The 27,776-nt window shown below is 39.4% G+C and overlaps 1 protein-coding gene across 8 annotated transcripts in view; it reads right to left on the bottom strand.

Annotated features, from left to right (window-relative positions):
- The window catches only part of Magi2 (membrane associated guanylate kinase, WW and PDZ domain containing 2), a 1,397,005-nt gene that overhangs the window by 230,195 nt on the left and 1,139,034 nt on the right, over positions 1-27,776 (bottom strand). For all 8 annotated transcript variants that reach the window (XM_040735144.1, XM_040735143.1, XM_040735146.1 and 5 more), the window contains one exon: positions 7,238-7,876. In XM_040735144.1, the coding sequence (XP_040591078.1) occupies positions 7,238-7,876 (639 nt within the window). The remainder of the gene's footprint in view (positions 1-7,237; positions 7,877-27,776) is intronic.

The following is a 27,776-nucleotide window of genomic DNA, read 5'->3' as shown; positions in this document are numbered from 1 at the left end:
AGATAGTAAGGTTATTTGTGTGTGGTGTGCATGTATGCTTCCAAAAGCCTAGAAGATACATTTGTGAGGAAATACGTTATAGAGTTAATATTCAAGAGAAAGGCTCACGGAGATTAGGTATCTATGCTATAGTCACTTATCTTATACTTTTCTTATTCCACCAGAATGTCAACACCATGAGAAAAGCGATAGTATTAGTTTATTACTTTAGCCTCGATGTCTTCCACAACAAGAGTTGGCTAGATGGATCAGCACTTGCTGCCAAGAGGAACGACTCCCAGAAGATCCCTCTGACATCCCCATGTGTGCATGGTAGGTGCAAGCCCTTTGATAAACAAATAAATAAGTACATACATAAATAAGTAAATAACTGCAAGAACATCTTAATAAGCAAAATAATAAAGAGAAATGAAAATATCTACATTTTTCATTGAAAATAAATGAATATGTATTGTATGTATCATGGATGTACAATGCTGTCCAGGGATAGATGGTAAAGATGCAGAAAAAATGGAAAGCAACAATAGCCATTAGTGGGTATCTGACTCAATGATAAAATATAAAAAGAAATACTTTCTAGCTAATGTACAATGTTTCAGTGTAAAACTTGGTGCATTTAAAAGGCTAAAAACATATAAAGGTATTATGCTGAACAAAACAATTGGTGATTAATACCAGAAAAATATCCAGAGAATTCAAAATGTTTGAAACAGAAAAAGAACAATTCTAATAAAAATTACTAGGAAAAAGAAAACATCTTGAACTGAGTAAAAAAGGGAAACAGTATTTCAGAATTTATGGAGTTCAGCTAAATAAATGTTCAGAGGAAATTTATAGCTAAATGGTTTTATATAAAGAGAAAAATAGAGCCACTGGTCTGAGGACATACTTCAAAAAGATATGAAGAGAAAGTAAATCAAGCACATGGCTGAAAAAATGAGATGGCAAGGAGCACAGTGAAACAAAACCACGGAGAAACAGAGTCAATCTTTGCCAAAACCATTCTCAAAAATTATTCTCTAAAGTTTGTTTCAAAATTTATACTTACAGATTCAAACACATAAGTGGCAAAAATGCCAAAAGGTACATAAATTATAAGAATTAGTTTGTAAAGAGTTAGAAATTTTGAACAAACTTAATTAAAGAAATAAATTGAGTTACTAAAAATTAACCTAACAAAAGTCCAGCTTAGCTGCTTTCACTGGTGAATTCTATCAAACACTTAGGGAAGAGGAAATACAAGCTCTTTCAGAATAGAGGAGATTGGGTGGGACATAGTTTCCAACTCATTTCATGAGGCTACTATTATTCTAACATCAAAGAGAAAGACCACAAGAAACGACAGAACATGATCTATCCATTCCCAACAAAAATACAGGCAAACAGTAAGCAACATACGAGAACATGCCATGGTCAGGTGGTCCTGTGCCAGTAATACAAAATTAGGCAGCATCTAAGTCATGCTGCTCCATTCACCACATTAACAGACTAAGGGGCTGGAACTACACAGTCATTTCAGTATGTGTAGAAGAAATATTTGAGAATAGATGGGGCTTTTCTCAACTTGATAAGGGCATCTAAAAACCTTGTACCCAATATCATACTAAATGGTGCAAGATGAATGATTTCTTCCAAAACTGGCAACAACAACAAAAAGAGTATCTATTGATATACCATCTGCTTAGTATCACACTTGACAATTAAGAAGTTAGCTTTAACCAACAACTTGAAGTTGTCTGGAAGTATTTGGCTGAAGAGCCTCAACTGAGGAATTGCCTAGATTGCACATCCAAAGGCATGTCTGGGGGATCACTTTGGTTGTGGAGGACCCAGCCAGCTGTGGGTAGTGTCAAGGTGGTCCTGAGGTTGCTTTGGTTGTGGTTAATTGGTGCAGGAGGACCCAGCCAACTGTGGGTAATGTCAAGATGGTCCTGAGCTCTATACTAAAGCTAGCTGAGTCTAAGCTGGCTTGCCTTCCATCTGGCAAGCAACAGTTCCCGAGATTGCCTGCTTCAGCTGCGAAGTGAGTTCCTCTGCTGAAAGTAATAACGGTTGGATGAGGAAACATGTGGGCTTCTAAGGCCCTTCCTGGAAAGAAGTTGCTTTTCCCAGTTGTGGACTATGATGTAGACTGAGATAAACCATGTTTTCCCCCGAGTTGCTGTCGATCAGTGTTTTATTGAAGGCACAGGAAGGAAAATTAAAGCAGGTCAAGGAAAAGATATCAGGGACTTACAAACTGAGGAAAGGGGAGAAATCACAGTTTACTGGATGATACAATTACATAGGAAATATTTCAAGACAACAAAAATCAGATATCTTTACACATGTTAGCCATAAATAGTTTGAAAATGACATTAAGAAACCAGCTGTTAAGAGCCTTGGCCGCACTTGCAGAAGAATGTGGTTTGATTTTCAGCGCCCACATGGCAGACTACATGTTCATATCTCTAGTTCCAGGGGATCTGATGCCCTCTTCTGACTCCCCAGGCATCAGGCAAGCATATGATGCATAGACATACATGGGAGAAAACCCTCACACACATGAAATAGAATAAATTTGAATAATAAAAACACTAAGAAACTCAACAAAAGTCATCCATGGTTTGCACACTGAAGACCTTGCTGAGAGAAACTGAAGGAGATTTAAACAAAGGAGGAGTTGTATCCCATTTGTAGTTTGAAAAGTTCAGTTCTAAGCTGGGAAGCTGCTCTATAATACCATAACCTCAGGAAGTCCTTTATTGAATAGAATAAGAGCAAAGCCATTGTCCATGGAGTACTGAATCACAAAGGGAGACTTTACACCACACTCCCTTCTCTGCAAGGCTCTAAGACCATTTCAAAAGAAACTGGGGAGGGCCGGATTTTAAGAACCAGAGGTTGGAAAGGATCCAAGCAAAACAGTGTCTTCTGGACATGACAGGACAACTGCACACATGAATTCACAGCACCTGTGGTTGCCTGCACAGGATCTGCACAAGACCACCTCACTCAACATTCCAACATGAAAGAAAGGCTTGGGGTTACTGAGTCCCCATCCCTAACTGAGGAGCTATTGACAGCTGATGGCTTCTTCAGAGGAAGGGTCAGCCTTCTTCAAGGGTGTGGTCCTCAAGGTCTACCATGCTCTATAGTCGATGGCACTATACCCTGGCATATATGGGTATATGGGTGATACAAATTGTATTGGTGGGTTATTAAAAATTAGGGGGGCATGAATTTGGGATGAAGAGGGAAGGTCGAGTGAACCTGGGAAAAATTAGGGAGGACTAAGGGAGAAATTGAACCAAAACACATTACTGACACATATGAAATTCTAAGAATTTATAAAAACTTTATATTAAAAAGCCAATTCTAACATCTCTATTTATATGCAAATGCAAAGGACCTAGAATAATCAAAACTATTTTGTAAAGGAGAAAAATTTGGAGAATTCACAATGATTTCAAGATTTAACACAAAGCCACTGTAATCTAGTAAGTGTTGCATTAACATAAGAATAGACATGCAGACCAAGGGGAACTGAATGGTGGGTTTGGAAACAAACCTCTGATTCTCAGTGAGTTCATTTTCATCACAAGTGCCAGGGCTATTCAACGAGAAAGAATAGGTTTTGTTGTTTTCCCAGCAAATAGTGCTATAACAATTGTATATATGTGTGAAAAATGAAAATAAACTTAAGTCTGAAATATTACATAAACGTTAACTTTAATCTGGTTTAGATTTAAATATTGACACTAAAACTTCAGAATTTCTAGAAGAATACATAGGAAAAAGTTTGTAACTTTAGGTTAAGAAGAGACAAAGAATGAACCATGTTAAAAATGAACCTGATACATTTTACTTTACCCAGTCACACTCCCACAATCGTCTATGCTTCTACCCAAAAGGCACTAACGAGAAAATGGACAAAGAAGCCACAGATCTGAAGGAAGCACTTGCGAATCATCTATCAACTCAGAATTTGTATGTACAATGAACTTTGTAATCTAGGAGGACAAATAGATAGGGCATTGATCTAGCTGTGACAGAGACTTGTCCAGCCTGTATCAGGTCAAGGAAAGAAAAGATGATAAATAGTCCAATATATAATTGGGAAAATATTTAATGTATATGTTACTAAAGAAGTTTATGAATACTAATAGACATATGAAACCATGTAAAAAGATCAGAAGTATGTAAGTTAAAACCATGAAAAAGTATCAGGAAGTACACTCTCAATACAATGACTACACTTGGACTTAGTAAATCAAATGAGAGAAACAATGGGCAAAATCTAGGGCCTTCAGATATTGATACGGTGTATTTGCTGAGGGAATATAGAAGCTAGCCATTTTGGAAACTATCTAGACAATTTATGAACAGTTTAAATATATTTTTATATAATCCAGCAATACCATTTCTAGGTACTTATTCACCATAATAAGAACATCCAAATATTCATGAGAATATTATTTATAAATGCCCAAAGATAAAAACAACTCAAATAATCACCCACTGTGAGTACTGTGGTCCACCAGGCACTTTCCAAAAAGGTACTCCCATTGAAGGATGGCATTTGGGTACAAAGTAATAAATTAAGGGTCCATGCCATTGAGCAGTAAAGGCAGTAAGAGAAACAAATTTTTCATACATGTGTATCTGTTAGGTGATTCTCAATAGCATTATGCTAAATAAAACAAAATACTATATACTATACAGTGTTATTCATAAAAAGTTCCTGAAAGGTATAATGATTCAGAGAAGCAGATTAGTGGTTCCTCGAGGCTGAAGGTAGGAGAGGAGATGGGTGACAAACTGATCTGAGGGAACATGGGTAAGGGATGTTCTAGGAGGAATGGTGCTCATTGTGCAACTCTACCATGTTTGATGAACTTATGGAGTATATACTTGCTATTGACAAATAACAATATATACAAATACCCCATACTGTATATATTTAACAAGTTAAATATATCCTTCTAACCAAGACAGAGCAAAACATACACATGCATTATGTCATTCCATCTATATTAGAGTATATGTTTTATGTGTGTGCCACCAGACTATATACTTCCTATAGGTACATAGGAAAAAAGATTGAAAGTAGAGGTAGGACAGAAAATTAATTTCAATGTATGCTTTCTTAACTAGTTACTTTAAAAATTCAGCTACCCACACCATTGATTTATAAATAAAAATACTAACAATACAATCAGCCATGGTCCTGAAATAAAGGCCTATCCTTGAGGACCTTTGCTTATCTGAATGAGGCCATAAGCACTTCTGAGTAGCATATAACAAGATAATCAAAACGAGTATCACACAGACATAGTGTGGGCTGCTATTAAGTTCAGAGAAGAGTGAACACTGCAGGAATTCTAGGAGCCTCAATAGGTTGACAAGGACTTCCAGGTTCCACAGTGCCACACTCGTGAGAGAGGAAAGGCATGGCTTACCAAACAAACAAAATGTAGACCAAAGTCTTATCTGAGTGAGTGATCAGAGAGAGGGAGGGAAGGGAGGAGGGAGAGAGACAGAGTGAGTGATCAGAGAGAGGGAGGGAAGGGAGGAGGGAGAGCAAGACTGAGTGAGTGATCAGAGAGAGGGAGGGAGGGAGGAGGGAGAGAGATTGAGTGAGTGATCAGAGAGAGAGGAAAGGGAGGAGGGAGAGCAACTGAGTGAGTGATCAGAGAGAGGGAGGGAAGGGAGGAGGGAGAGCGAGGCTGCCCAGCTCAACACATGCATACACACACAATAATAAAATGTTTCCAGAAAGGCACAAATTACAGTAACAGCAAGGGTTTCAAAGCATTTTCCTGCTGTACCACAATTTAAAAGAAGCCATTTTATATAAAAAAAGAAACTGTGCTTAAATTTCTTTCTGTGAGACAAACAATGGCTACAATGCAGTGATTTTCTGCTATATCACTTAATATTAGAAATATTGTCCAAAAATTTGATTTTTCAATTGAACATTAGGAATATATGACTGTTTAAATTAGAAATATTTGCCTTAATCTTAAATAAGCAATTCAAGAGGTCAAAATACACCATCAACATTTAATTACCAAAATTCATGTGTCATTTTATAACAATGCCCTAAGGAGGCAAAATGTGTGAGTATTTTGTTGTCATATTAATTTTCCTTTGGTAATGGGAGCTTTGTATAGCGCTGCTCACAAGAGCACAGTGCTTGCTGAATCAATAATGTAACTTCTGCGAAGGGAAAGACACTGCAGAGAGCCCAGTTGGCTCACAAGCGCTACCTCTTTCAGCTCTGATGTCTTTTACCCGCAGTTTCCTGCAGGTTTTTCATGCATGGCTATGCCACAGCGCTGCCCCAGACCCCTCTCTGCTGAGGCTCCAGGTTTGGATTCAGCAGTCATACCGTGGAGTGCCCACCTCCTGTTACCAGCCTGTGAGATGGTATTGTAACCCTGCTGTGACAATCCCACAGCTGAGGATCTGGGGCTTCAAGCTCTGAGTCCTCTTTACCTCTAGGGAGGAAAGTCAGCTGTCACCCTGCACTTTGTCCTCACATCCACAGAGAAGTAAGGGAAGGGCCTTGGCTTTACCCCATTAGTTTTCTCAAAGACGAGAGAAGGGCCGTGGGGTCCGAAGCTCCCACCACTCTCTTCAGCTGTTGTCCATGTTCTTTGAGCTCCCAGTCCTGACTCGTCCCATCACCTTCTACCTGGTTCATGGCAGACACAGTTATCCGTGGTGGTGGCTAGTTGTGCCCCATTGTTGTGGAATATTCCTGCTCACACTTACCTTATTTTATCTGAACCCAGCGCCTGGTGGTCCTTATGAGGACTATCAGAACTCTTTCATTTGGAGGGGTGGGTTGACCTCCCCACTGCTAGCCTGGCACCCACATATAATACCTGCTATTGCAGGCTGCTCAGTAAATCAACAGGCATAGACCAAGTTGTGTAAAACTGACATGTCACTGAACCTTTGTGACAAGGACAAAACATATGCATAGCTGGGACCCATTCTTTACTCTCCAAATCCAGATTGCTGTGTTGGTAAGACGGAAGTACTACTATCACAGTGTTGAATGTAAGTCAGGTAAAGATACATTGCGAACATTCAGAAACCTGGATCCTAAATCCACATTCTTTTCTCTCTGCCTCTTTTAACTTTTTTTGCAAAGGCATGATGTTATGCTGTATAGAAATCGTCACTTGAGCAATAGAGAGTTCTAATCACCCCACACACCGGACCACCACACCCGTGTTTGTCTTACCTCCTCGATGGATGACTAAAGAAGTCTCGCTTCCCACGGGGCAGTCCTTAAGTATATCCACCACTTCTGTATGGCTCAGGTTCTGTACATTCTGCTGGTTGATCTCAACAATGAGGTCTCCTTCACACAGCCCAGGGCATCCCTGAATGTCAAGTATTTGTTTCACCCGCTGTCCCGTAGGACTGTCAGCAATAGTGAAGCCAAATCCCTGGGCACCTTTCACAATGGTTAAGGTCATAAGTTCAGCTTGAGTGGCTCCAGAAGAAGCCATAGACACATTGTCGTCATGGACGGGTGGTGGATACGTGCCATCGAGCTGACCATCAGCTGGCATGGAGTGCAAAGGATGAGGCGGTCGATCTGTAATGTCTGGAACTGACTGTGAGGTCCGGGAAATGTATTCCAAATATGTTTCATAGTTATGCCTTCCATTGACCATCACTGGAGGTGGCCTCTCCATTATTGCAAGGGGTGGCACCATGCTGTTAGCAGGATCTTCAGGATCAAAGGGCAACGGGTAGCCACGACACAACACCAAGTTGACGCTCTGACCAATAGGAACAGACTGGAAAAGTTTGACAACGTCTGCATGAGTGTGTCCAAGGACACAAACTTCGTTAATATAGACAATGACATCACCTGCAAGGAAAAAGGAGAGATTGACAACATGAGGTAAGTTCAATTAACGTTGACATAGAGAAATGGAATTATTTATGAGAACACTGAGAGAGTTCTCTGCTTCTCAGTAAGCAGTGAGAAATCAATTAGAATAATACTTTAGTTCTCTGTAGGTGACTCAAGGTTACAAAAGTCTGCCAACAAGTGAATGGCCAAATATTGAAAAAAGTGCTACTTGGTTATTCTTGAAGCCTGGAAACGGCTCCATATTTAAGCTCAGAAAAAAAAAGTTAGAAATTTGTACTTTGAAGAAGCATACGTTTCTGCCCCCCCTTCTTTTCATTTCCATTTCCATTTCCATTTTAGTGCAACTAAGATCAAAGAGTTTTCAAACTGTGGAGAAGTGATAGCCATGAGTTTTGGATGAAAACGAAAGCCCTGGCATTTGAAGGATTGGGTACCACCGTTCATCCTCTGGAAAGGTGTGATGAGAATGAAATGAGCTCATGAAGGAAAAGGCGTGGCATAGTGTCCGTACATTGTATTAGCACAGTAGCTGTGGGGGGAGGGGACTTGGGACCTGGCAGTCAGACAGAAGCTGTCATGGACTTATTCTCTTATCTTGGAAAAATTATTTTAGTAATGACACTTATTCCCTTTCCCAAATGAATTATCACAGTTTTATAGAGGTCTACTGGTTAGAAGCTAACTTTATGAACTTACAAATGCTATGAATACAAATTATTCATTATAAAATATAATCATTGAAATGAGTTCTCCTCCTTTAAATGCAAAAGACATGATTGTTTGAGGTAATTGTTTTAGATTTCTTAAATTATGTATGAATAAAACTTTATTTTTGGAGAATGGTTCTATCATGGATTGGTATTTTTATCCTCATAAACTATAATACTTGAAAATTTAACTTGCGAATTAAAATTGTGCCTGACAACGCTGGAGAGTATATGAGAGAAGGAAGGTATACTATTGTGAATAGTCCAAAGAATGACTCTATAGACATCCATTTATTTAGTAAGGTAGTTTTGAACTGAGTCATGTGAGTAGGAAGGGATTTCTTCCCGAGATAGCATTGTCTATCAATACTGAAACTCCAAAAACATGAAAAAATGTAAATACATTTTAGGTACATTATATAAAATATCTCTCCAATGCACTTGTAAGTGAATAATTCCATGAGCAAAAAATCTATCTATCTATCTATCTATCTATCTATCTATCTATCTATCTTTCATCTACCTATTATCCATCCCATCCATCCATCTATCCATCCATCCACCCCACTACCTTCATTCTGTGTGTTTAGGGATTGCCTGGTTTAGACAGAAAACTGAATTCCATGCCTATCATTTGCTAGGAATTTGGTTTAGCACAAGGATGTGATCAGATTCCCTCTAAAATGATGAAAAAACATAGTACCAACTTGGGAAATAACTAATAATGAGATCATATAGGTGATAAGGCTTGTGAGCTGCATGTTTTTATGCAAAAATGGTTGCTATCCTTCTAGTTATTATTTGTCCTTGGCAGTATCCTTCTGTAAAACTAGGATGGCCCAATTAAGAGATTCCCACCATAGTCCTAACCAATGATTATAGAAGTGATCATTTCTGAGTGGCCAACTAAAAGGTAGGAAGGTGACTGGTAACACTTTATTCCAAGGCTGTCAATAACTTTAATCACAGTACCAGTCTACAGTCACTTAATCTTTCTCTCTGCTCTTCTGGTCCTCTCCAGGAAAAAAAAGGACTGGATCTCTCCCGGTCTGCAGTGCTGTTGTATGATAATTGAACTACTTGTGGTAATTAGAAAGACTTCCTTCATACATAGCTCATGTGTAGTTTCTACTTAATAGTTTTCAAGTCATTAAAGAAGCAACTGATAAAGAATACTGTAGAATTCTGGGTAAAAACGGATTTCTGAATGTAAAAGATGAGACCTCAGTTATTTCAAAACTATCTAAGACCTTGACAACACCCAAATGTCTACTTTGTAAAATATATACATGTCTAGATAATGTGCCATATCAAAAACTGTTGTAGAGGGTGATATATGCAAACGTGCTTGTTTAGATGGAACGGATGAGGCAGGTTATTTATAGACTGTGCTGTAGGAATGTCATTTATATGTAGTGAAACAAAATATGAGCCACCTGGCATGTGTTATCCCATAGTGTTCCAAGCCAAGTTCTACGATAGACTGAATTAAGAGCACAGACAGGGGGACTTGCTCTAGCTACAACCTGCTTGCATGTTTAAGAGGGATAACTGTAAATGGGCCATTCAGTCTCTACACCTCCCAGTTTCTTCTTTCATAATCTGGAAATGACAGTGTTGTCTTCATGTTCACCTTTTCAATTCTACTGTGAAAATGAGATCTTGCCATGAAAACAGTTTTACCAAAGGGAGAGTCTCCACACAAATGTAAGGATGCATTTCGTTGGAAAGCTGAGCACATCTTTTCATTGCCTGGAAGGTGTGTTGATTCCTTGATTAGCCATTCACTTACAGCCCTATTTAAGACCAGCAATTCTAGGAATATTGACTTAAGGTCAGATTGCTGTGACTGATGAGTGTAGTGACTCTACCAGTATGGTCTTATGAAGACCTCATTTCCAATCATGGGTTTTCATGTACAGGAAAGGCAGAGTAAAGGTGATGGAAAAGAGGGGTTTAAAGCTACTATTATATATGAAAAAATGTTCTAAAATAATTTGGTTCTTTGTTAGTCATGGAGATAAATACATAGTACTGGGTATCTCTTGGGCACCTCATCATTTTGGGGAAAAAAGAGAGCTCACTTGACGAAGCATTGTTTAGCTTAAAGTTATTTTTGTAGGGCCCTCTACTCCTACATTCTTTGAGTCACCGTAGACTAAGAAATCTTCCTTCTTTGTGCCTCTCATGTTGCTCTCTGCTTCTCCAAAGTCCCTAGACCAAACTAGAATCATTGACTTTCTAATCAATGCTCTTCTTACAGTTTACTATATTAAGTTAAAACTACTTGATACCTGTGCCTATTGCTTACCACTCTTTACCTAGTCTTTTGACTTATTTGTCTTCTCCACCCAGCAAATCTCCACCTTGGGATGATGTGGCTACCTTTATTGTTCACAACTTCTACCTTGAAATCTCCTAGTCCTCTTTCCTCCATTTAATGGATAAATGTATCTCAACTTATTCATCTGTTCTTACCTCTTCAAATATGCTTTGTACTGTTTCCAATGAAGTTGATGGTGCCATATGCTTGTGACCTGCAAACCTCAGACATAGCTGTCTTATTGGTATTCTGCCTCTTCCAAGCTGTCTATACAATATACAAAGTATCGAATCAGCATTTTATTGGAAATTCTTTGCATATTAGGTAGATTCTCACTGAATAAAGGTTAGAAGTAGCTTGAGGAAACAGTACAAATATAACTGAACTCAACACCTTCTCACTAGTGTTTCTAAATTCTTTTTATGAAGTCAGAGTTTTTTGATAAAAGAAAAAAAATTCATCAATCATATCCACCCTACCAATTACATACACTTTGTAGCAAACAAGTTAATTCTTCCTCATAGGCAGTGAGATTTATTTAACATTATTTTCTGTAGCTTGCGTCATTTTAACCATATTAAAATATTATGACAGAATTTTATCATGTTCTGTGTCCATTTTCACTGGTTTTTATAATGGTCATAAACATCTAATTTTGGGGGTATACTTTTAAATTATTTGTCAATGTTCCTGTTAGATTTTAAGAAGAAGACAGTTTTCACTTCAGGAATGTAAGCACACTGTGGTTGGGGCAGAAGGCTCAGGTGGAGAGTGATCATGTGACCTGTGCAGTGATAGCAGCCGGTAGAACTTACATCATCCGTGATCTAGCAACTCAGCACACTATCACACCTGTCACAAAGAGGAAACGGCCAGGCCATAAACACTCAAGAAAATAAACTGATTAATGGCCATTTCTTTCTAACTTTTCCTGATGAATTTGTTATAAGGGTTCTGTCTTAGTTAAGATTACTATTTCTGTGAAAAATCAAAAAGACAGCAAAGCCTGCCTCTACAGTGACATACTTCCTTCAACAAGGCCACACCTACTTCAACAAGGACACACCTCCCAATAGTTCTACTCCCTATGAGCTTATGGGGACCAATTACATTCAAACCACCACATTCCATTCCCTGAGCCCCATAAGCATCTAAAAGTACCATAATGCAAAATGCATTTAGTACAACTTCAAAAGTCCTCATAGTCTATCACAATCTCAGCAACATGTCAAAGTTCAAAGTCTCTCTGAGGTTCATGCAATCCCTTTACTATAATCTCCTATAAAGTCAAAATCAAAAATAGATCACATACTTCCAACATACAATGGCACAGGACAGACATTATCATTTCAAATGTAGGAAGGAAGCATAGTAAGGACATACCGAACCAAAGCAAAACCAAAAACCATTTGAGCAAACTCCAAACTTTGCATCTCTATGTCTGATGTCAAAGCACTCTTCTAATCTCCAACTCTGTTCAGCTTTGTGATCTGCAACACACTTCTTTCTCTTGGGCTGGCTCTGTTCCCTGTTAGCTGCTCTCCTCAGCAGGACTCCCATGACTCTGCCATCTCTAGCATCTTGTGGTCTCCAAAGCAATCCATCTTCAACTTCACAGCTTCATGCAATGCCATCTCTACTAGGCCTCCACTCAGGAACACCCATGACACGGCATGACATCAGCAACTTTATTCCATATCTCCTTTCTTCTATCCTTTTCTCTAAACCCAGAGTCATGTGGCCAAAGTTGTCAAGGTCTGCTATGTGATGGAGCTGGAACATGGACCACCTCATTCAATTATATCTTCGACAGCTTTTTGTCCTTCACTGCTGTCCTGAAACTTGTTCTGTAGACCAGGCTGACCTCAAACCCAGACATCTGCCAGACTCTGCCTCCTGAGTACTGGGATTAAAGTCTTGCACCACCACACCTGGCTCTAAACTTTTCTTTAGTTTCTTTTCACAAGTTGAATATTTAACTGGGTGGGATCTTGCCCCAAGGTCACCCCTCCCTTTCTTCCATTTCTTAATCCATTTATCTCCTTGAACACAGGACTTGGCTCCATTCTACTTCCTGGTACTCCCTTTTCTCCTCAAAATTTACATTTTGCAATTATCCTGCTCAGCTTGCTTGTTTTCTTTAAAAATACTCAGTAGAGTTACCACTAAATAACCACACAAAAGAGTCAATACTAGGCTGTTATGAGATTTCCTCTGCCAATGGAATTAATCCAAAACTATTCCCTTAGCCTTAGGTAGACTCCTTCAGACAAGGGAAAGAGCAGCTACTTTCTTTATAAAATATCCTAAGAATGATTTCTAGGCAACATACTAAAATTCTCCTCTGAAATCTCTTGAGTGAGCCCCTCACAGTTCAAATAGCTCTTAGCACCACTGTCTTCCATGCTCCTACTAGTATGGCCAATTTAATAGTGCTTAAAACGTTCCACTGCTTTTTCCTAACCCAAACTCCAAAAGTCCATATTTCACCAAACAAAAACATGGTGTAGCCTATCACAGCAATACCATACTTCTGGTACCAATTTCTGTCTTAGTTATGGTTTCTGCTGTTGTGAAGAGACACCATGACCATAGCAACTCTTATAAAAGAAAACATGTAATTGGGGTGGCTTGTTTATAAGTTCAGAGGTCCAGTCTTTTATCATCACTGTGGGGAGCATGGTGGCTTGCAGGCAGACATGGTGCTGGCTACACCTTTTTTATTTGAAAAAAATCTCTATTTTACATACCAATCCCAGTTCTCCCACTCTCCCCTCCTCCCACTTCCCCACCTTTCCCCACCCCACCCTTCACACACTCCTTAGAGAGGGTGAGGTCTCCCATGGGGAGTCAACAAAGTCTGTCACATCATGTGGGGCAGGACCAAGGCCCTCTCCCCTGTATCTAGGCTGAGTAAAGTATCCCTCCATAGGGAATGGACTCCAAAAAGCCAGTTCATGTACTAGTGATAAATCCTGGGTCCATCTTGATCAGAAGACAACTGGAAAAAGGTTTGTACCACTGATCAAAACTTAAGCAAAAGAGACCTCAAAGCCTGCTCCCACAAGGCCATACCTCCCAATAGTGTCACTCCCTATGAGCTTATGGGAGCTATTACATTCAAGGTAACACAGGTTCCATGCCTCTTATTGCTCAAAAGCTTTTCTTTATACCTAAATCTAATTTCTTTTGCTAAAAAATTCTCTATATTCATACAAAGATAGTAGCATCATTCTTTTGAAATGATTTGAAGCAGATTCTGAAACTCCCACATAGTCTCTTTAAAGTGAAAGTCACAAAATCAGACTTCAATATGAGGAGAATTCCATCTTGGCAGCAGATCTTGCCAGGGTTCTATTGACTCATCTTAGAGACAGCATTATTGAACACGCCAATCAACTTAGGTAGAAATATAAAAATGAGTGCTTAAATTATAGTAGCCATGAAGGTATCATTCTAGCATAAACTGTCATAAAAGACATTGCAATCTAAAATGAGGTAAAACAAACTTTAACATTAAAACATATTGTCTTGGTAATTTTTTCAAATTTGTATTTATTCTTCTTTCATGAAATACATCCTGACTGCAGCTTCCCTTCCCTCCACTCTCCCAGGATTCCCATTTCTCCAGATCCACCCCCACCCCTGCTTCCCTGCAGGAAAGAGCAGGCCTCTCCAGGACATCAACCAAAACCAGCACAAGATACAAATAAGACCCGCATAAACCCTCACATCAAGTCTGGGAGAGGTAACCCAATATGAGATGCAACTGAGGCCAAGTGTGGAATAATGGAAAAGGTAATTGCTTGGAGATCAGGAGGTTTAGGTTTTTATGCAGGTATGCCAATAACTAGCAACTATTCTGGGTTGTATTTCTCATTTATTCAGCACAGGTTTATATGTATTTAATTACTACTAAGAGCGAGGCATTGTGCTGTAAGAGGAACATTTGATTAGATAACCACTTCAAGTATTTTCCTCTTTGAGATTCTAAGACATAAGCCTTGGACTCAAGCTCTTGGATTATTCCTAGATCTCCCTCCTCCTCTCTCTCCCCCTTTTTCTTCTTCCCTTCCTTCCTTCCTTCCTTCCTTCCTTCCTTCCTTCCTTCCTTCCTTCCTTCCTTCCTTCCCTTACCTACACCCCCTCTGCCATCACTTCATTCCCATCTATTACAGGGACCTGCAAGAGTCTAGCTGTGCTTTCTGATGCCACAGTGACAAGCAGGAGTGGAGCAGGAAAGAGAACCATGTTAGCTTGCTGTATCTCAGGGTCAACTATCAAACCTCCAGCTGAGTTCCGGGGAGACCATAGCAACCTTCTAGTGTGTCTTGACTCTTCTGGTCAGCATTGTCTCAGGACCCAGGAGCTGTGAGGTGTGAGTAACTCTGCACTCTGAGACTATCGGTTCCAGAGGCTGCAGAGCACTAGATACTGTCTTGTGCTACCTTCCCCATGAACTTTTCGCCACCCAACATCTCAGTATAGTTTCTACCCATCGTCATCCAGGGCCTGGTGTTTAGTCCAGTGCGGACTCTCCAGTCCATCTCCAAGGCACCAGGGCACATTATCATTTCTTGCTTCTTCCCAGGTGGTTTCTGCTGGGGTTGGCTCTACACAGACCATTCTTTCTCTCCAGCCTCTGTGCTTTCAATCCCACCTTTGTGCTTCTTATTTTGTGTCCACTACCAAGCTGATAGCCACCTCTGAGGCCAGCCTTGACCACCCTGTGACCATCTCTTATTACTTATTCCCAATAGCACAGTCTTCAACTGCCGCACCACACCATCAGCCCACTGGGTGCCTCAAATCAGGGACTCTGTCTTAATATTCTTAGTATTCATCCAGCACTTAAACCTTCACCCCACCTAATCTTTCCTTTATACACAGAGATTGAGCCCGGGAGAGGTTAAGGAACTTATGAATTCCACTGATAATTAGGTCAGATTCAGATAACAAATCCAGGATTTCAGTACAAGTGTTAAGAATTTCAAGCAGTTCAGGCCGTATTCTGACTTAAGGATATTTTTTAAATTATTGTCAGTCAGGTTGCTGGGTAAAATAGCTTCAGTTCTTGAATGTGAAAGCTGAAAGATGAAATGCAGTATTCTTTTGATTGTCTAACTGAATTGAGGGAGGCAGCGAAGCAGATAATTACAGACAGGGAAATCCATTGCAATAGCCTCATCTGTTCTCTGCAGTCTTCTACAATACATTGTCTGGAAGAGGGCTTAGGGGAGGCTGAGGTGGAGAGTGACAGAGAAATGCAGCTTCCAACACTCTGCAACCACCATGGCACATGTATATCATATATATGACATGATATCATATGCATATGTTACCATATCATCATATATACCATATATATCATGTATATATACATATATATGATAACATGAAATAAATGTGTGCATACATAAACACAGACACACACACACACATAAAAGTTAGAAAAGGCAGTTTCTAAGGTGCAGCTTTAAAGGCCTTGCATCTGAGCAGAATGTACACGGTCCTGGGTGATTTCAAAATGACAAGTCTCTGGAGACTTAGTCAGACTTTCTACAAAAGCAGCCAGTGACTGCAAAATGTTATCTGGAGGCAGAGAACATGCGTGCACATCCACAAGATGATAGAGCAGCCACTCGCTTCTCAAAAGAGTGAAAGACTTTTTACCCACATTTAACCATTTCAGCTCTATGGCCTGGTGCAGATGTCTAAAAACTCGCCTTAAGACGCTTTATGTGTGATCAGCACAGAGAGACAATGGCTCCCCCACAGCTGTGCACGTGATCTAGTTACGCTTCCTTTGTGTTTGGTGTTGAGTGGCATGATGTGTTTAAATCCTGGCATTTTCTTTTCTTGAAAGGAAGATAGAAAACACATGCTAAGGGAAACTAAAGCACTGATTATCTGCTGATCTGGCAAAGATGAAACAATATTGCAGATAAAAAGTATAGGCAAAGCAACAAAAAGCAGCAGAGAGTCTTTAAAAACGATTAATGTGAAGCTCCCCGATTCAGAGGCTTTCTAAAGTAACCTGCTCACTTCAGAAATTCAGTAGCATAAATTGTGGGTGGATCTGCCATTTCTCTAAAAGAATGTAATGCATTTTAAATAACAAAATGACAAATATGTCTTTGGAGAAACTGCATAAAATGCAAAACAAATGACCTTTAAAATGATCTCAAAACTGCAAAGTTTATGAGAGCATGTTAAATGTTTTCTAGACTTTCCCTAAGCTCTGCTATGCATTGTGCGTGTACATCTGTGCTCAACCACATAGAGTGAACCACACAACTCGAGTTATATGATTACCTCGTAAAGAGTCATTTCAGGGGACAGTAGGCAATGCAGAGTACCTTGTAAAGAGTCATTTCAGCACTTGGGAGGCAGAGGCAGGCGGATCTCTGTGAGTTCGAGGCCAGCCTGGTCTACAGAGCGAGTTCCAGGACAGTCTCCAAAACAATACAGAGAAACCCTGTCTTGAAAAACCAAAAAAAAAAAAAAAAAAAAAAAAAAAAAAAAGAGTCATTTCAGTGGACAGTAGGCAATGCACATGCTAATTTTCAAACAGAAGCAATTGTGTTGCTGAACAGGCATGATTAAAGCAATTTTCATTTCTCTTTATCTCTCTCCTGTTACCCCCCTCCTTCCTTTTGAGGGGTGCTCACAGGCTAACTTGCAATAATTGTTCTTTACGCCTAGGTAAGTCCTGGAGATTGGACTAGGTTGTCCAAGTTGATGGCAGGTGCCTGTACCCACTGAGCCATCTTGCTGACTCCCTACAAGTTTTTAAACAGACTGAGCCTCTAGGGCAACACTAGTTTTCATTATCTTTTCACCTTACTCTAACCTGGTGTATCCCTGCCCTCCTCCAGCCCCAAATGATGAGGTAGCTGGCAGGGGTAGAGCTGGGAGCTCTCTCTGGGCATCTTTCCAGTAGTTTATTCTATTTTACCCACAATTGTCAATTGCATGCCCCTTTGACTGAGCAAGAACTATGAGGATCAAAAGTTTGGATGCATCTATTTCATTTCACGCTGCTGCCTCCTGCCAAATGGTTTTGTGTGTTTGCGATTGTGTGTTTTGTGTTTGCTCTCTGGCCTACCCACACTTTTAAGATTGGTAGAACAATACTTTCCTCCTGAAAAAAAGAAGCATTTAGTTTTTCATACTGTGAAATTGATCTAAACGAAGGAAGGAAAAAGCTCCATTTTCAGACTCCAGACAACAGTCAGTCGAGTGCCGTGTTTGAATTGCTTCTGGAAAAAGTGCTGTTTGCTGTGCTGATTCTGAGTCCCCAGACTTGAGGAACTATGTCTGCTGGTGGAGTTGCTGGGGCAGCACATGTAAGCCTTCATCTCCATCACCCTACGTCACATTTCCTGAAAGTGCTCCGACTAGTGCTTCCATTGGGGCCCAATCAACAATCCTTAACTGCTAGTGTGATATACTCCATTATGTCAGTCGCCGTCTTCCTTCATCTGTGAGAAATTACAGGGCCCTTGCTGCTTTGCAGAACAAGGGCTGCCAGAATATGTCTCCCATATGGATCTTAGAAGTGCTGCAGTGTTAAGTTGCTGAACCTGATAAAATGGCTGGCAGAAAGAACAATTGCTAAGAATGTGACTTGTCATATGACTGTATCCTACATGCACACACTGGTCATGTGACTGTATCCTTAACACACATACACACACACACACACCATGTGACTATACTCTGCACACACACAGACACACACATTCTCTGTGTCACACACACATACACACACATTTCTGGTCATGTGATTGTATCCTGCACATACACACACACACACACATACACCATGTGACTGTACTCTGCACACACACATACACACACACATTCTCTGTGTCACGCACACATACACACACATTTCTGGTCATGTGATTGTATCCTGCACACACATACACACACACACACATACACAAACACACACACTGACCATGAGACTGTATCCTGCACACACATACACACATACACATACACACTCTGGTCATGTGACTGTATCTTGCACACACACACACTGGTCATGTGACTATCTGCAAACACATACACATGTCATGTGACCTACTTTGCACACACACATAGACATAGACACAGAAACACACATATACATACACTGTTCATGTGACTGTATCCTGCAAACACATACACACACATACAACTGTATCTTGCATAGTATGCTAGGCATGTGATTGCATCCTGCACATACACACACTGGTAATGTAGCTGTATCCTGCACACACAATCACAGACACAGAAGCACACACACACACACACACACACACACACACACAGCTTTGAGGTTTGAAGAAAAAGCCCTTCTGACTTCAGAGGGAAACAAAGATGTAAATCTTCATGGTCAGACTGTGCTCCAACTTGAACCCTTTGATTTCCTGTTTCAGTGTCTCAAAGAGCAGTAATGTATACGAGTATCAAGGGGTCAGCCTGCTCCTTGGGCCACATACACCAAGACCTGTTAATTAAAAAGTCCTTCAAACATGCATGGCAAAATGGGGAAAAACTGAAAAACTGTCTTGGCTTCACTGAGACTTTGGATCTGAAGAAAGATAATTATTTTCTTTTAGATTTATGTGTAGAGAAGAGAAAAAACCATTATAGCAACTTCTAATATTGGACACGTGGGACTTCCTCCGTGGGGTGTGTACCTCATTATTCCTCACACTGTGGGATACTACCCACAGATTCTTATGGGACAAATAACGCTATTAGTCTAGGAATTTTAGGCAAACATGAAACAATTTCATGCGGACAATGGGAGTTTGTTTTATTCTCAGACACAATAAACAAATAGCATAGAGAAAAACAATAGAGTCACCTGCTGTTTCCAATGTTACAGTTATTGTACCCTACTGAAACTGATTAAGTTAGAGACTTCTCACTAGAAAGTGCAAGCTGCTCTGTTCCCTACACAGCATTATTGACCACCTACCTGTAAAGCAGATCTATTTATTCATACACTAATATTACCATTTATAAGTTATGATAAACTTTCTATTTCAGCAAAATGCAGTTTTAAGACAGTCAGAAACAATAAAATAATTCTTTCTTTCAAACATGTATTGCATTACCTTCATAATTATATCACCATCACTCTATATTAAGTTCTTGCAAATCATAGTAAAATGCACCAATCATAACTGTATGGTGAATGGCTAATCAATAGAAAAATGAAAATTTTAGAAAGCCATTTGGATTTTTAGGTCTAACTAGCACAGCACAGTATCTTAATCTCTTTGTGCTGATTGAATACACTGTTGGAGCTCTGGGAGCAATGATTACTTGCTAATAATGATAGCCACTATTACATGCTGAGTGATGACTGTATACCAATTCATTACTAGAGAGACACAATCTCATTTCAAGTCTTAAAATAACTTGATGGAGAACACATGTGGCCTAGAGAGAACATGATCCCCAGTGACAGTGATCATCTGCCACTTCTCTATGTGTTTGTCTTTTAAGCGTGTGAATGTCTAGTTACAGAGTTTATGACATTTCAATATGCACATCACCAGTTTATTTGGCCTTAAGTGTCAGCTATAGTTAAATACTTGGAATTTTGTTCATGTAATTTTACCTGTTTGACTATCTGACCCACATAATATTTAAGTGTAATATAAAAATATCTGATTTTTTTATCATGGTGCAAACAATCTTGTTTAGTTTTTCCTAAGTTACAGTCAGATGAAAAAAAACTGCTTAGTGGCAGAATTGCCAAGTTTGAATGGGCTAGTCAACAAGCAAGGACATCAGAATGGAATGAAAGTAAAAGCTTAAGTCCCAAGGGGATCAGTAGAAAAGCTCTGTGGTCATAGCAAGCTAGTAGGTACAAAGAATAAAACATTTGAAGGCATTTTATGAGATTCTTAAGCTTTGGAAACTCGAGAGCCATGAATTCTAAAGGGCAAACCTATTAGAATTGCATATTATCGTTTATTGATAACAGTGAACACTTAAATGATATTGCTATTACTAACTGTTGGATAGTCTTAATTCCAATGAACTTAATTGTAGACAGGGCAATAACTTTACTGGCTAATTATGTAAAAGGATCCATTTTGTTATATCTAGAACACATTAAACACATGTATCATTGTGAATGTATTTTCAATTTTGATTGCATGAACACACTAACGTTTCTATATAAACAATAATCAATGACTGTTGAAGGCATGTGATTGTTGTTAATTTCCGTTTTGAATCCTACTCATGAAGCAGACAGAGCATGAACTGATTATTTTAAACCTCTAATTACTAAGGTCCAAGGAAGCAAGAGATCTAGGGACCTAGCAAATTAATAATATAGAAATACAGTCAGCAGATCATAAATATTTATTACTACATCAAATGTCTGCTAGTCAATCCTTCAATAATTCCTTCAACCTAAAATGCTTGAGTCAGGATATTGGAAAAAGCATTAATTAAAATTCAGATTTAGCTTAGAAAGGATAAGAATTAGGAACTATGCCAAATATTGTCTGCCACCAAATATCTTTATCTAATTTTTACCTTAGTTTCATTCTGTCCTTCAATTTGACTGAAGTTTTTAAATTTCTCACCTACTAAGTAAGCTAGTATCATTTCAAAACTCTGACAGCACTTTTGAGCTAAGAGGCAGATTTTTTTTTTAAAGCGGCAGTATCTGTTTTACTAAAACATGTTTCTTTGTTCAGTACAAAATTTCTTATAGTGTTTACATTAAATTTTAAGATGGGAAAGATACACTAACAGTATTTTAAATGATCACTTCATTAATGGTGCTTGATTAATAGTCAATAAAGCAATATAAGCCAAAAATAAAGGGAGCTCTCATGTGGCTCTTATGCTCTATGTGTATGAAGTATAATAGTATTTTTATTTTCAGTATCTTACAAGCTAAAGGATTATTTACAGCATTAGTCTTATTGTATTGTGATGGTCACATCACTGTTGTGCATAAAACTTCATGACAGGAGAAAATTAGATAAATTATGATACACACTTGATAAATTTTAATGGAAAATGGAGGAGTCCTTGTGGGGAGGGAGGTCACAGACACAGAGTTTGGAGTCATCAATATAGAGATATTATATGCTCTTGTGGGCTCACTGAAGACTTACTTTGTTATATTTCTATGGATTTCACATTTAAGATAACTCTTAAAAATAGTATAGTTACTAATTTTTTTCAACTTTCCTAGCTCAATTTAACAACCAGAGTTTATAATCACTGTGACCCAACCAGTGTAACACATAGTGGATTGATTTATATTTAGACACAAAATAATTTTACCATTTCAAAATCTATTCAAATAAAAAGTATGGGGTCCCTACCTTGTGCTTTGACAAAGATCAGAAAATGTAAAGATAATCAGGTTATGTGTTTAGTATCTAAATATCATGAACCACAATCTAGCAAAGAAAGCTAAAATATGTTTACTATTATTAAATAAATGATTTGTATTCAGTATTTCAGTGGAATATTAAAAGTAAACAGTACTCAGAAAGTACAAAACAAAATAAAATACATAAAACTTGATGCTGCTTCTTTATGGGGTAGTACTAAAGACAACCTAGTTATTTTTCATTTAGTTCGTGGGCATTAGTTTAGCAATGACAGAGAGTAAGGGCTCATAGACTTTTGCTGAGTGCAATAACGAGTAGCCACGCAGTATTTCAAACAAATATGCTGTCAAAGAGGAGCCGCCCAAAGGTGTGGTGGATTTGGGGAAACTGTGTCAGCGAGAGTAGGGAATTTGAGGGGAGAAGTCCACGAGGGGAGCAAGGAAAAAGGGCTATGAAGGAGAGCCGTACTGGCAGGGCCACAGAGTGGTGACACCTGACAGGGGCTGATTGGCTGTTTCCAGTGTGGTGGGAACCAGACATTTGATTGGCTGTTTCCAGTGTGGTGGAAACCAGACATTTGATTGGCTGTTTCCAGTGTGGTGGGAACCAGACATTTGATTGGTTGTTTCCAGTGTGGGAACCAGACATTTGATTGGCTGTTTCCAGGTGAGAACCAGACATTTGATTGGCTGTTTCCAGTGTAGTGGGAACCAGATATTTGCTGAAAGCGGCCGGCCAATGACTTCAGCAATAGGTGCATTCTGTAAGCATTTCTGAACTTAGTATCAGTTTGCTGAAAGCGGCCGGCCAATGACTTCAGCAATAGGTGCATTCTGTAAGCATTTCTGAACTTAGTAGATTATTGAGAGGAGGGGAACTAGACTAGGGGATTTCTCATAGTGGTGGGAAAATAGAGGGCCGCCCATTATCCCGAAGAGCGTGAATAGTGAAGACACTGAAGGGAACAGGCAGATGGACGGAAGATGAGGAAGTATGACGAAGAACAGAAGACCCTAGGGAAGAGGGTGACCAGGGATCGAGCTCGTGAGTCTGAAAGAGCAGCTGGAGGTGTAGAAGAGAAAGGACTCCTTTTGTCTCGTGACTCTAGAAACGAATTTCAAAGTCGGGGCTCTATTGCAATTATCTCCATGTTTTTCATATCATGAGCTGTTTAACTTGTTTAACTCTCATCAAGGTTGCATGAGAGATGGCAATCTTGCAGAGGAGGACAGTGTTGGTGAATTATGGAAAACCAGAAAACATCAACAAGTGGATCTCATCTAAGATTTTTTTTTCGGATCCTTGCTCTGGTGTGGATTGGTCAGTGAGTTCAGTGCACTGCAGACGACAATTTAGAGCAGCGGCATGTTCTGGTAGGACCTCTAATCCATGATGTAGTTATTTATCTGAGCACCCTGCCTATATCCTGCTTCTGTTACATAATCGCTTAGCTATCATCTCTCATGAAACCTTGACAGTTTTTTCTTTCCAGAAATTTAAAATACAGTTTATAGACACACAACTTCAAATCATTTATCACAGGTTATGTAGGAGAGCAAATGAGAGCGTTTTACACCAGTTATCAGTGCTTCATAATTCACTAGGTACACTTTACTTACTCAGGCTAATAAAGGCTGTGTTTGACACAGTATCAGACTGACCTTGTTTCTTGGCAAATACTACCTAAAAGTCTCTAGAGCTATACCACTTCCAGCCATCCTTTTCAAGGACAGCTTGTTGTTATTCTCTTGGAAGCAATTAACAGACTGTCGTATAAAATAACATGGATCTGTCCTGAAATTATTGGACAAGGTCCAGAAAAGAAAATGTTTCCAACTCTGACTCATGAGACTCTCACCCCTGAGATAGTTTCCATTGCACTAAAATTGTAAGACATTTAAGATATTATAATGAATGCATTGGCCTAGAATATTATTCTTTTATTTTATTTTTTTCCTTTTGAGAAAGGGTTCATGTATCTCAAGCAGGCCTTGAATGCACCCAGTAGCCAAGGATGGCCTTGAACTTCTGATTCTTTTGCTTTTACTTCTTGGGTACTGGGATTCTAGGCATGGGCCATTACGCCTGGTTTATATTTCATGCCATACTGAATGTACCGAATACCATTTGACTTAGTGCTTTTAAAGAATCAGTTTCTGGTCCATTTTGGAAGTCAGAAAACCAAAATCTAGACAATTCTATTTAAAAAAATTTTTTTCGAGACTTGTGCTGTCTAATGTTCTATTCTGGCTAAATGCTGAAGCATGTAGCCTGTTCTTGTACCTACCCACTTCACCTCTACCTGGATCCCGCTAGGACTTCCGGAGAGTCCTGCTCTCTGTGTGAGGAGGCTGTCCAGATGTTGGTTCGTAGGTAACTTCTAAAGGGTAGCATTCACTTCCTAATGCTCCTCTGAGTTGACTTGTGCATGGATTGTTTGCAGGTACGAAAGGATGACAACAACTCAGACATAGGCATATGATTTTGGATGTATCTTTGTCTTCAATGGTTACACTTTGTGGTACCGACCATCAGCGCACCCATTAACTAAGGCACTGGATTGTGCGGACAAGAATCTTCTGCTCCCGCTAGAAAACCCGTCAATGCGTGAGCGCAACAGCTGGGAATTTCTCTGGGAAAAACCAGGCTTTGCCTTTCATTCCAGAAATAAGTGCAGAAAACACACACTAAGAATAAAATGGTCTATGAATTTAGAGAGCACACTCACAGCTGAAAGCATGACAGGTATGGCAGACTGCAGGGTACACAGTGCTGGACAGCTGACTGTGGACGAGTGACTGTCCACTTTCAAGGCGGCTCTTAGGAGCCTGGGCAAAAGGGACCCACTGAAGCTGCAGAGACCAGAACACAGACTCAGTCACTAGAGTAGTCAACAAAACTTGCTTTCAGAAAATACCGAACCCTCACATGATACAAAGTGTCAGCAGTCTGCTTGAGGCATCTAAAGACATTCTTGTCTATTTTTGAAATGCTTAGATTTTGGTAAGCTGGTTATATAATCTGAGTGAACTATTTTACCTCTCTTGAGCTTTTGTTTCAAGTTTTTGGATGCCTACTATTTGATCATCATTCTGCCAGTCATCTCTCTGGCACTGTGGATAATAAAAAACAGATGATGTTTTTTTTTTATCCTTGCTATGTGCCAGACATTGTGCAAGTGCGTCACATAATTATCCCTTCTCCCCCTCACGGGAATTCTACAGCCATAATCTTATTGTTACTGCTGGAGGCAACACTGTTTTCCCTGACACTGGATATGTGGGAGATGAGTACCTAAAGTACAGACAGCGATTTTCTTATGGTCGCGGGAGCGTGCCCACCCTGCCCACCACGTTTAAGTGCTTCTTTGCTTGTCAAGCCGAGCAGCGCTTCTCGATGGTGCTTATGAAACACTGTGGTTTCTGTCAAGGGTTGGGGAGTCCACCATTCTGCACACCGGATAGGCTATCGGTTGATGCCAGTGCCATTGGCTCATGGGCCACGTAAGGAGGCTCTGGACCTTGGTTCAGCACTGGATAGCATATTAGAGACATGCATTTTACTTAAAAAGTTCTCTATGTCCAGGTCACATCCCATATCAATTCAATCAACATTTCTGGAGCTAGAACTCATGCATGAACATATTTTTGGATGCTCTAATTTTTTATATTTGATTTATTTTTTGAGATTACAATTATACCACTTCCCCTGCCTTTCCTCCCTACCAACCCTCCCATATAGCCTTCACTCATTTTCAGATTCATGTCTTCTTTTCTCTTTAAATACACATATATGCCATGTATGTATTTATGAACATGTACTGTATACATATGCATACACACATATATGTTGTGCGTATGCATATATATTCCTAAATATGCAAGTACAACCTGCTCGGTCTGTGCAATGACGCTCATATGATGTATGTCTTCGTGACTGGCCATTTGGTCGTGGATAACCAGTTGGTGTGCTCTTTCTGGGAAGGACCATTTCTCCTGCTCTCATGTTGCTATTCTTATCCAGCTCATGTTTAGGTAGCATCTGAGTGTGGCTTGATGGCCGTAGCTTCTGACATTTAAGATGCACAATCTCACAGCAAACTCCTCGTTACTCTGGTTCTGACAGTCTTTCTGTAACCCCTTTCTCGATGATCCCTGAGCCTTAGGTGCTACTAAGTAATTTTAATGCACCAATGTACTAGAAACCAATTTAGCAATTAAAGATCAGCACTTGAAAAAAAGTGTATTTTGTTAGTAGAGTTTTTTTCTGCAAAGCTCATATTGTATGTATGTATTGATTGTATTGTATTTTATTGTATACAGATGGACTAAGTTCACCATGTCAAGTGAAATTTTTATGATGGATCAAAGTAAAACAACTGAAAACCACTACAGCATTGAAATGAACAAGGTCATCTTTCCAGCACCACTTATTTTGAGATCACAGACATTCATTCACTTGGTCTCATTCTTGTCTGGAAGAAGCTGATGGATCATTCGTTGGAGGAGGTGTCCACTTCACAGCATGAAGGAGAGGGGGCTGCATAGGTCTCGTATGTGAGAGGCAGACAAGGAACCTGCTGAACTGCTATACAAGACATTCAGTGATGGTGTCACAGAGGAAGTGACACATGAGTCACATCTCCAGTAGGAACTTGACAAGTTATAGAAGAGGGGCAGGTATTCCCAGGACAGCAACTCTTCCCCTAGGCTCAGTCAGCCAGTATCGAAGGGACAGAGGAGAGGGAACTGACACAGAGAGACAGAATTAGCTCAGGGTTCCTATAGCACAGCAGATTAATTACCAACTGAAATAATCCAGTGTATCCATCCATCCATCCATCTATCTACCTATATATATCTATATATATAACCAACTAAAAGAATCCAGTCTATCTATCTAATCATGTATATATATAACCAACTGAAATAATCCAGTGTATCTATCTAACCATGTATGTGTATAACCAACTAAAATAATCCAGTGTATCTATCTATCCATGTACACACACACGCATATATTTTTATATATATTTATATATATATGTATATATATATAAAGTATGAAATTCATAATATATAACTGTATTAATACTGCAGGCACAGAATTGCTCATTACTCTGATTTGATCATTATTATATATAAAACAGTAATATCCCATAAAGCTCTACAAATGTTATTTATCCCATTTTTATAGTGTATCTCACAAAGATGTGAAAATATTATTTTTCTATTAAAACAAGAAAATCATGGCCAGAAAGAAATAGAATCATGTACTTGAAGTAGAGAGATGTATGAAATTGGTTGACCTAACGTCAGAGTTTGTGTGGAGCTTATACCCAAGTAGACTTGTTTCAGGGCAGCCTGGGACAGTCGTTGTAAGTGGATGGAGCAATACAACCTCTGCTACAGATGGCAAATTGGGACATTTTTAGAAGACATTGTATTATAAGGTAGGGGGTTGCTTCTTTTTCTTATAATCTTCAGATAAAG

This window comes from Mesocricetus auratus, unplaced genomic scaffold (assembly GCF_017639785.1).
Source record: "Mesocricetus auratus isolate SY011 unplaced genomic scaffold, BCM_Maur_2.0 Super-Scaffold_100043, whole genome shotgun sequence".
NCBI classification, from domain to species: domain Eukaryota; kingdom Metazoa; phylum Chordata; class Mammalia; order Rodentia; family Cricetidae; genus Mesocricetus; species Mesocricetus auratus.
Note: the sequence above shows the minus strand (reverse complement) of the source record. Positions and strands in the feature narration are given on the sequence as shown.